We start from the raw sequence: 11,435 nt of genomic DNA on the forward strand, positions 1-11,435 counted from the left end.
ATTGTTCATAGGGACAATGCCTTTTCCTTGAACTGGATTTTGTGTGTTATTTGCCATGTAGATAACATTCTTCTGTCCTTCTAATGGTTTGATCTCTATGAACCATTCGTGATGCTTTGTCATATGAGATGATGCACCGTTGTCGATGTACCAAGGATCTTGATTTGCTTGATTGACTTGATAACTGCATTCCCATAGTGAAATTGCAATCAAAATCAAGATACACTATATCAATCTTCTACATATCCTCACTTGTAAGAAACATATTCTGAAGTTCATTGGCATAATGACTGTGACTTGAATTTCCACCACCATAATTTCCTCTTCCATGAAAATTCCCTCGATTGCTGCTAGATGGACCTCCTTGGTTGTACTTCTTTTTGCAACAATCTTTTTCACAGTATCCAAACTTGTGATAGTAGTTGCATTGAATGTTTGACATGTTGGTGGATGCATTCCCTCGCCCTTGAAATCTTCATCGGTTGGAATGATTTCCTCTTGGTGGATGTTGATGCTCATGCTACTACAGACGTTGATGTTGATGTTGATTTTGTTGATGATGACCACTTCTAAGATGCTCTACCTCTGTCTCTGCCTCTACCTTTACCTCTATCTAAAGCTATGAATGCTTGATCATTAGAATGACCTGTGCGTGCTTGAATGGCATGAGTCCTGAGTTCTTCACCAAGCAACACCAACTATAACGCTGCCAGTGTTGGAATTTTCCATTGAATGGCAATACTATGGACTACATTCTCGTAACCCTCTCCTAGTCCATTCAGGATGACTTGAACCATTTCTATGGGGTTCATAGTCTCTCCGCTACTGCTATAAGTTGATTGTTGTAACCCTTAATTCTGAATACGTAAGCATGACCAATTTCATTAGTGTTGCAGAAACTGTGGTTGATCTGGTTTCGCATTGTGAGAATCTTGGATGTGTTCTTAGACTAGTAAAGAGTTGCGAACATATCCCATGCTTCTTGCTTTATAATGGTGGCATGTGGATGTAAAATCAAATCATGTGCACTCTGCCCACTGATCAATCGACCAATGCCTCTTAAAAACTCTAAAGTCTGCTCATTGAACTATGGAAGGTCGGGTTTTAGGATGTGGTGATGTGAGACCGCATGTGAGCATAGGGGCTGACTCCTAGTAGAAACTATTTGGGAATTTTTGGGCATGGCTTCGAATGGCTACTTTGGAGTTCTCTCCTCTAAGGATGATCTAATCTACTCTAATCTAGATCTCAAACCACCATTGAGCGATGAAAAAACAACAAATAATTTCTTTTCTTTGGTTCGTTTTAGGTGCTGGGTTAGATGCATTGGTGTAGAGGCTTGTGTGCATGCAAGAAGTAGATTTGTTGGCTGAGGCTAAAATGTGTGTGATACGTGTAGAGAAATGTGTACGTGATGTAACAAGTGCGTAGAGCACAAAAAATCGAGCGTTTTTTCTTTTTGGAGCACCCTCAAATTCTTCCTGAATCAAAGAGATATGGCTTGATCTAAGTGGAGGGGCAAATAGGATGAAAATGATGATGTGGTAGTGATGTGGCAACTGTATTCACATGGAGAATTGTGCTCCTATGGAACACACTGTGAGCTGGCAGCTGGGTTCACTTGGAGTGCCTGTGGAGAGACAAGTGTGCTTGGTGGAGGACTGTGTGCCTGTGTGCCATGCTCAGGTGGTTGTCATTTTATCATAGATATCAACTTCTAAACCTAAAGAAGATTGAGTAATGCTAAGGTCCAATAAACTACAACAGCTTCCACTAGCTGTACAATTAAGTTCACATTGTTTATTTCATTTTCTCGTTTTCAAGGACATTTTTAGAGTCCTCTTAAGTTTCTTAAATGTTCACACCCATATTCAGTTCAGCTGATCATTGTCTAAATTTATCAGTGTCCGGCAAAGGCAAGCTAACACATCTAGTTTGGCTGACAATATTTTGCTCGAGATCCTGAGAGCTCCTATGATGAACATCATATGGCTTGGATAGACCATTAACGTCCTTGCATTGCGAAACTGTGAAAAATGCAGGAGCTCATCTCCCCTGCTACACACAAATACAAGCACATGCACATAGGTGGGCAACCCCCACACACAAAAATCATGTAAGACATTTCAAATGTTCCCCTCAAAGATTCAATGAAATGAGGGAAAGTTAATTCCTATTTGTATTTCAACTTTATTAGTAGAAATCAAACAGGATGCACTCCTAATAGGTGTTACAATAAAACACCCAGGAGCTGAAGTTAGCAGATTTTATACAGCATGCCTGGTATTTTGGATGAGAAGAAAACATGTGGAGTGTAAAATGTTTCATTTACACTTGACACCTTGAATTGAAATCAGTACGTTCAAAAGCAAATCCATTGCGATGGGGCACACATTAAGAGTTTGTTGAAACCCTTTAAGATATTTGCTATTTCCGACCAGATCGTCTACATCACATACAGATATCACCTTTAAAATGATAAAGATCAATAATAACTAAAGATATCACCTTTAAAATGATAAGATCACTAATCGCTAAAAATGGCCATCCAACTGATCCCCAAGGTAATGATTAATAGCAACGTAGGATAAGATTTGGCAGGTGACATAAAATAACAAAATTAGGAATTCTATGCTGACTGACATAGAGTATTAGCCCAACAAGCTGGCTGGTAAAGCCATAAAATCTTTAACCTCTTGAATTCATTAAACATGAGCCAGCTCAAAACCTTTTTGCAATGCCAAAGAAGCTGTTTTTTATTTGTTTAAAACCTTTGAGAAACAGCCCCTATGCCCTGCATTCAAATATACAGCTCCAATAATAGATGGAACAAACTAAGTTCCTAGCCTCAAAGAAGTTGCAATAGTACGAGTCCAACTCCCCACTAAATCTCTACATGTCACCAAAATGTAACTGCTATATAACTACTGTTAGACCAAGTGCTCTTGGTGACCAAAAGAATCAGAAGCCACAAGCTCGACCATTGAAAATGATGTGGTGCACTACCTGTATCTGCCGCAACGTCAATAAACTGGCCTTGATGACTTCAAGTGAACATTTGAAAACTCTCTTTGGCTTGACTCGTGCATCTCTTGCCTTTTGAATGAGGTATCTCTTGCCTTCACCTCTGATAGGATTGATCTGAAAACTCTTTCATCCCCATTTGATGATTGCAGAACCCCATGTAAGACCAGCTCCAAATCCGGCCGTTGCCAAAATGTGTCCGGGTTTGACTTTGCCGCTTCTGACTGCTTCATCAAGCGCCAAAGGAATAGATGCAGCACTAGTATTGCCATAATTTGCCAAATTCGAGATCACCCTCTCAGCAGGAATTTCTAACCTTTCTGAAACTGCATCTAAAATCCTTTGATTTGCCTGGAAACAGATCCAATTAGAACCACAAAAGCAAGGGACACAATGTATGCTACAACGTAAACTGGTTTGACTTGTACCTGATGAAGTAGCAGCCAGTCAAGATTAGCTCCACTGAGGCCTGCTTCTTCCAAAGCTGCTCCTATCACTTGAGGAACACAACGCACAGCAAATCTGAATACTTCTTTACCATTCATTCGCAGGCAAGCAGGTGAAGCTCTTGATGGCACAAAAGCTGCACCATTTGAACTGCCTGCGTGTTCCCCTGGCTTTCCATTCATACTCTCTATGACTGCATGGAGGTGCCTGCAGCCAGTATTCATTTGCAGCCTAAGGAAACCATATGACCCCAAATTAATTTAAAACAAAATATGTAAAGACAACAGACATACTTCTGTCCATGCCCATCACTGTGAAAGTCAAAACCAAGCAAGCTATCTTGGTCATCACTGGCTGCCTGCCAAAACCACAAATAAATACTACATAGTCATTTTGAAGATATATTCACAAAAGGACTAAGCTTTAGATTATTCAGTATCACGGATTGTGTGACATAAATGTAGCTTTAAGCAAGCCGCATGGTTGAGGATTGTAAACATTAAGCCTTACTAAAAGTAATTTGTTGGCGCCATACCTGTAAAACCAATGCACCAGCAGCATCACCAAACAATATGCATGTTCCTCTATCAGTCCAGTCCACATATCTAGACAAAGCATCTGCACCTATTACAAGAACATTCTGAAAGCCCCCTCCTGCCAAAATCAATTCAGAAAATCGATACAGTTAGCCAAAAGCTTCAATGAGCATGACTTAGGCTAGCTATTATTGATTACAGTACTTACACCTCATGATGATTTGATGTACAAAATCTTAAAATCAAGCACTGAAAGTAAATGAATTGCTGCCAACCTTTAATAAAACGAGTCCCTGTCACAAGCCCTAATACAAAACCACTACAAGCTGCTGTGATATCAAAGGCCAATGCCTTTGAACATCCTAGCTCCCGTTGAATCTGTAAAAAGGAACAGTTGTTAGCTTTACTACATACAAAAAGTTACAAATTTCACTAGTATCTGTAAAAGTATGGCATTATTCATTTTAAAACTGTAACAGTTGGGAAGGCATGATTATCATTATCTCAAAAAATTATAAAATTCTATGTTTAGCGATGTGGGATAGACCTGCCTGATTGTTGGCAGTTGCAAATTATAATCTCAAGGCTATCAGGCCATGATCTGTCATTGATTTGGTACAACATTGACCATATCTCTGTGAGTGCTGCACGCGTGCACACACACAGATATATATATATATATATATATATATATATATATATATAGAGAGAGAGAGAGAGAGAGAGAGAGAGAGGTAGTGTACTCAAAACATCAACTGATCCACACCTAAAATAGATACAATTGGAGTCCAACACAATCCCTGGCTAAATCCACCCAGAAAAGGTTTAAAGGAAGGAAAGATACTGCAGCTCTTTTCCTCCTGCACTTGATGGTCAAGCTGTGAGATCGGACAGCTGCAAGGAACACCTCTGCACCTCCACAACCCCAGGACAACTATGCAGATGTCATTGGACTGAAAGTTGGGTAAGCCCCTCTTATATTCCTGTTATGCCAGCTGCCAGTCAACCTGACAGGCTGGTGGCATCCCCTCTGGGATACATACGAACATGTTGTTGGTACCATTTGTATTATCATAGCCCAAAATTATAAGCCCCACATATGAGGGAGGAAAGAGGTCAGTAGCATTAAGGCATCTTTAAGACAGATCCAAAAAGCCATAATGTTAGCTTGATGGCTAGGCCTCGGTAAAAGCAAAGGGCCAAGCGAAGAGGCCAACCATGCCTGACCAACCTGGTTGACCTGGTCAGTCAACCAACTGACCAGGGGCACGGCCTGGTATCAGGTCTGCAGGAGGAATGCCAGATCCAACTCCTCCCCATCACAATAAAAAGAGGCTTGCAGTCCCATTTTGGCAGACAACCAGCAGACCTAAAGCCCTACCACATATGGCTGTGGAGTTGGCTGCAGCTGTGTGGAGAAAGGAGGCCAAAACTGACAATTAGAGCTGCTTCTGCCCCTACAGAAGTAGGAAGACAGAACCCCTTTGTCATCCAGGAGAGGATCATTCAGAAAGCAGTTGTTACAAAGCTTGGAGTCAAGTGAGAGATAAACCTAAATGTCCTTATGTTAGTAGAAGGGGGAAATTGTGAGACATGAGGAATTAAAATCTGCGACGGTTTGTGCTTTCTAACACTCTTTCATCTACACTTCCACAATCATACAGCCAGATATTAACATCTACACTTCTGCTCCGCAATCATACAACCAGTAGATTTGTGCAAGAGTACGATCAAGAAGTAGTCCACATGCTTGTTACATCCACTCTCCACCTAAGGCCTTATCCCCTGCCCTTAAGGAATGGCTGGGTTGAAAGCAGCTACCCATAGAGATGAATCTTCAACATGACACCCTCATTGACGCCCATGATATACTAGAGGCTACACCCCTTTCAAATGAGGATGAGCACTAACACATTAGAGAGCCCTAAAAAGGAAGGAACAAGGATTGGAAACTCTAACCCTAAAGGGTTGTATATATTGATACAACTAACCTAGTGTACAAATAGTCATTTGTGGTGTGCTCTCTAGCTGTGCCCTATCTCCTCATCTCTCTCTCTCTCTCTCTCTCTCTCTCTCTCTCCATATTCTATCATCGTATCACATTACATTAGGGTTTGGGTTTTCCATTTTAGCACTTTAATGTGTTAGTGCTTATCCACATTATAAAACATGAAGGATGAATCTTTAAGAACGTCACTGAAGATCAATACCATGAAGTAGGCCTTCCCTCAAAGATGATGATTCTAGGGTTTGAAGAATGATCATTATTGCTCTGTCACCTCGAAAGAAAGATTATTACTTTCTTACAGGTCACCTTTGTCAATCCTGGACAGGCCCCTTGGAGTATTGAGCTACTCTTGTAGCACTGCTACCTCACTAAAACTAAATCGCCAGTTATAGAGGGTTGTAAGAGTAGTTTCACAAAGAGGCAAAAGAACAAGTATGACTCAGGCAGACAGATAGCTTGGATGGATGGTTTTCTAGATTGGCTTTGAGTGATGGCAATTAGGTGGCAGTTTACACATAGTCACATAGTACGTTGCAGTCTGGGAATGCAAAGTAATGCATTAAATGGCAGAAGTAGACCATGCAGATAGAGCCATAATGACTCGATTGGACTGCAGGCCCAGACATAACTGTCTCACCGTGTGGCAAGACCGACCAGCAATCACGTGAGTTTACAAAGAGCATACGATGTGGCCTTGATTGATATCTAAATAAAGAAAAAGGTTTTTTTAGAGCCTCCAATACAATTGTTTCGTATTCATGTGTAGGAAAAGAAAGGTTTGACTAAGCAATCAGTTCTCTCCTTGATATATTTTGATTCCATGGTTTGGTGGTGAACTATTCCTAGGTTCTGTTAAACCCACATGATTCTGGCTTTAGTACACACAAGTGTGTATGAGTCACTAATAGGACTTGCGACTTTTACATTATTCACCTCAGCATCTGTGATCCCCATGAAATTATGTTGAGGGATCATCATGACAACTAACAATTATCATTTTTTATATAGATAATAGTTATGGGCCTTGGGCACTTGCAACTGATGGTGTATGCCCTCTGGGAAAAGTGGTATACATGAAGTGCCCCTGGAAATTGGAATTAAAACAAGGAGCTTTGAGCTTTCCTTGAGCTCTTTGGAAAATGTTTATGAGGCTTCTCCAGTGAGATGCAATGTAAGGAAAAAAATTCAGCTGTAAAATCATGTGTTTGCAACTGATGGTGTATGCCCTTTGGGAAAAGTGGTATACATGAAGTGCCCCTGGAAATTGGAATTAAAACAAGGAGCTTTGAGCTTTCCTTGAGCTCTTTGGAAAATGTTTATGAGGCTTCTCCAGTGAGATGCAATGTAAGGAAAAAATTTCAGCTGTAAAATCATGTGTTACTCCTGTTAGCAGCATCCTGAAGATCCGCTGCATCTCTCACTGTTGGCATTTCAAGCCCTCCATTAGGTGTAAATTACTGTCTAGAATTATGCTCATTAAGGCTGATATCATATCAAGCTATGAAGAGCACATGGATTGAATGATTCTTGTGGTTATAAAACAGGTAGCATGGTATTACCACAGTTCACATTGTTGTGCTTAGATGATATGTTTAAGAGGTTTGGGAAGGCGCTAGTTTAACTAGCAACACATGGTCAGTGTAGGGAGGATTAGGTTGTCCACCCTTTCACATCCTCCGGTGGGTCAACTACTCTATATCCTAATTGTATCAAGCCTTCGAGTTCAAAACACCTCTCACTTTAGCACCAATGGCATGTCACTTCTTCACATTTGTCAAGAATGACCTCGATTCCAGGAGGAACCCTACCCTTCAAACGCTGTGATGCATCGAAGTAGACCTCAATCTCTACTTCAATCATATAACATTGTAAACGAAGAAAGTTAAAACTAAGTGACCATGATACTTTAATCAATAGGTGTGTGAGGTATGGGGGTAGGTATGCACATGGTGGTGCACAAAGAGCTGAAGATAATGAGCCTTCTGAACGCCTAGAAGGAGGGATAAGTGCCTAAGGTGCTTGATTTCTTCCCCTAGCACCATTTGGATGCAATACCTTGTCACTCAAGACTACGAATCATGTACCCTGGTTCGATCATCGATGTAATCCCCCAAGTTTTCTCGTCACTACATGAACGACTTAGGAGATGAGGCTGCTCGTAGCTGCTCGTATCCCTGCACACATGCTGTTGCAAAAGAATCTTCTTCAAAGGACAAGCATTTCCTTCGCTTGAGGACCCGATCTCGAGCAAACGTTCTTCTGTCCCATTGCTGTGCCATTCACTGAAAATATCTATGTTTTGTATTTTGGACTGACTTTTCATTGGGTGCACCAAACATGTGCTTGAATTCCATCATTCCACATGACTTCCTTCATTGGAAACAGTCCTTTTTGACTCTCAAGAATGTTAATTGTAATACTCAGAAGACCCATGCACAAAACCTCTTAAGAGAGATTCATTCGTTTTCAAAACTTATCAACATACCAGTCCTGCAAAGAGCAATGGACAGAAAATCTCAGAATTACCTGTGGAGCACTGCCGAATAAATCATCTGGAGTGGACGTACACAATAATACCAGGTCAATGTCTTCTGCCTTAACGTTTGCCATTGCGAGAGCTTTTTTGGATGACTCTACAGCCAAGCTGGTGATCGTCTCGCCATCTGTGCCAAACAATATAGAAACATTAGCTGCATGAACATAAACGAATTCCGTGTGCACATGAAGATAATACAACAATAACACATCGAAATCAAGGATTCGTTGTAGAACACTCGTAATCAAACAGGACAAGAGTGGTGAACAGGGACAGGGGGGACGGCAAGCATCGTCTATGCTATAAAGCCACCTTTCATCTTCTCGCTCCATCCTTCCCCCTTTCCCTCCCTTCCGCCCCTCCTTTCCTTAAATGGACGACTTCTTCGTCGTCGCCGGTAACACATGGATAACTCAAACGTTGACAGAACTATGCTGAATAGCTAAAGTATACGCCACAAGCCACTTTAATTGGAGCTTCAAGGCTATAAAGTGCGTAATTGCAGACCCATCTACTGTGTAGCCTATGGTGCTGCGCTACAATCAATCATGAAAGTAAATTTCTATCCCTGACAAACCGCCATCGGATCATTAACTTCTGCATAGACAAATTCATCCAAATTCAAACAGAATGTTCCACGAAACCACTACTATTCATTCCAATCCAGCACAGCATGCCTGAAAGCACTCGGCGATTTCGGATTCCAGTGCGAATAGAGATCCATTCGTCGTTGGTGTCAACGATTTTTGAAATGTCGTCGTTAGAGAGAACTCGCTTTGGAACAGCTGAACCGCATCCTATAAGCTTTGATCCTTTCCCGACAACGCTGCAGAGTAAATACGACGATCTTTAGTTCAAGAGGGTAGAAGATAAAAGTCTCGTACGTTGAGAATCTAGCCAACGAGATCCACACCAATTTGCCGGTAGCACTTTCACATGCAGGCAAGAGAACAGTAGGAAATGTGCAAGCAGCCAAGAACGATGCACGACACATTCTGTTGCTTCAATCTCCTTTGCGGTGCCAGACTCAAACTCGTATCGGCTTTTCGAGCACTGCATGCACGATTCCACGTAATTGCGGGAGTGCTGACGCCGGATTGAGCGGGGAAGAGATCTGGCAATCCAGAGCTGGGAAGCGAGCGAGGGGGAAGAGATTACCGTCGGGGAAGCTGGGGCGTTCCGGAGAGGCAGGGGCGATCCTCGAGGGTTTCAGCGAGGGAGCATTTGACGAGGAAGGTCTGGCGGGGGGGACGAAAATGGGAAGGTTGGAAGGAATCGTTGGCGAAAAAGGGAGAAGAAGAAGAAGAAGCAGAAGCAGCAGCAGGAGAAGAAGAAGAAGAGGCGGAAGCGGTGCAAGCCATGGAGGAAGGAGGGGGGGAGGCTATGGCGAGGGGGAGGAGTATATCAGGAAGGAGGCATGGCGAGGGGACAAAGGGGGGGCATAGGGGAGAGCGGGGATGGCGAGGGGATCGAAGCTGCTAGGGCGCCATAGCCAGAGCTCGCGTTTGGAAGAAGATGAAGAAGACGAAGACGAAGATGAAGATGATGAAGAAGAAGAAGAAGAAGAGCGGATATGGCAAAGACTCACAGTCCTCCCGCTTTTGTTGTTTGCTCCTCCTCGTCACTTTACTTGGTCCCCTCGGGTTACCTATACTTAACTCTTTCCGTGTTGTGTTTTTGTGTGTGTGTGTGTGTGTGTGTGCACCCCTTCCGGATCTATCCAGCACAACAAGAGTCACTCCTGTAACCAACATATGTTTTTTCAAAAAAATTGTGTGTCTGTGTCTGTGTCTATGTTTGTGTCTGTGTCTCTGTGTGTGTGTTGTGTGTTCTGTGTTAGGTACCATGTGTTCTCTAGTAGTTAGCATTTATTGTCTGCTATTTATAATATATTTTCTACCTCTTAACATTTTTGTGTGTCAGGCAGCATTTGGTCTATGCTAGCTAGCATGTATTCTATGCTAACTAGCAAGGCTCCAATATCTAGAGGTAAGTCGCTAGAATAGAGATAAAAACTGTGCTCTAGTCAATATGGCCCTTGCCCCTAAAGGGGACCCCTCAAGGGCCATATTGACAAATGTTTATCGTATTTGTGTGTGTGTGTGTGTGTGTACCCAAAAAAATGTGTGCGCACGAGCGTGTGTGCTTGTGAATTATGTATGTCTGTGAATTTTGAAGTAGATCTATCTATGTGTGTCTATGCATGCATGCGCATGCATGTATGTGTGTGTGTGTACGCGTGTGGGATGTGTGTGTGTGTGAATTGTGCCTCTCTCTGTGTGTGAATCGTGTCTGTGTACTCACATGCTTATGCACATGTTTGTGGTGTCGAAGTGTGATAATTCTATTCTTCGAGTGTGTGTATGTGTGTATATAATACATATGAGTGTGTGATTATATACATGGGCGTGTGTGCACACATGCATATGTGTGTGTGTGTGTTGTTTCTGGTGTTTGTTTCTGTCAATTCTATTGTGGATATGAAGATGTGAGTGTGTGTGCATGTACATGTACATGTGCATGTGTGTGCAAACACATGTGTGCTTGTGTGTATGTACATGTGTGCGCATGTATTTACACATACCGCATTGCATACTTAATCCACAAGGGTGTACACATACCTCATTGCATACTTAAATCCACAGGGGTATCCCACCTATGTTAACAAGGTAGGAATCCCACTAAGGCCCTGCCTTTTGGAATGTTATTGTAGGTGTAACTGTTAGTGTGCATTATGTGTAAATGTGTCCAATGCAATGGTCTATCCAATATGCGAATGAGTAAGTTGTGGGTTCTTTGAATTCTAAGTTGAAGCGAAAGTCCATCATGGTTTGTAGATTTGTCGATTGCGGTGTTTTTCGAGAGGTATCTATGCTGAAGTCAC

The 11,435-nt window shown here is 42.1% G+C and overlaps 1 protein-coding gene across 1 annotated transcript; it reads right to left on the bottom strand.

Moving 5' to 3' along the window:
- Positions 1-2,560: 2,560 nt before the first annotated feature.
- LOC147897404 (3-ketoacyl-acyl carrier protein synthase III) lies at positions 2,561-10,137 on the bottom strand. Its single transcript, XM_087380368.1, has 8 exons — positions 9,710-10,137; positions 9,229-9,377; positions 8,542-8,678; positions 4,283-4,385; positions 4,007-4,125; positions 3,765-3,829; positions 3,453-3,678; positions 2,561-3,375 (listed from the first exon to the last, which is right to left on the bottom strand). Exons 1-8 carry the CDS (start codon positions 9,910-9,912, stop codon positions 3,154-3,156), a joined length of 1,224 nt encoding a protein of 407 aa, XP_087236494.1. The 5' UTR covers positions 9,913-10,137; the 3' UTR covers positions 2,561-3,153.
- Between the last annotated feature and the right edge of the window lie 1,298 nt (positions 10,138-11,435).

Source organism: Dipteris shenzhenensis, chromosome 10, assembly GCF_047967505.1.
Source record: "Dipteris shenzhenensis isolate YYH24624 ecotype China chromosome 10, Dip_SZ_1.0, whole genome shotgun sequence".
In the NCBI taxonomy this organism is placed as follows: domain Eukaryota; kingdom Viridiplantae; phylum Streptophyta; class Polypodiopsida; order Gleicheniales; family Dipteridaceae; genus Dipteris; species Dipteris shenzhenensis.

Bases quoted from the DNA above. Each gene is read 5' to 3' on its own strand.
- LOC147897404 (XM_087380368.1), bottom strand. From the start codon at position 9,912: ATGGCTTGCACCGCTTCCGCCTCTTCTTCTTCTTCTCCTGCTGCTGCT. The intron at 3,679-3,764 runs GTATGTCTGTTG...TACTGGCTGCAG, and splicing joins AGTGATGGGCATGGACAGAA to GCACCTCCATGCAGTCATAG. The intron at 3,376-3,452 runs GTACAAGTCAAA...ATCTGTTTCCAG, and splicing joins ACTGGCTGCTACTTCATCAG to GCAAATCAAAGGATTTTAGA.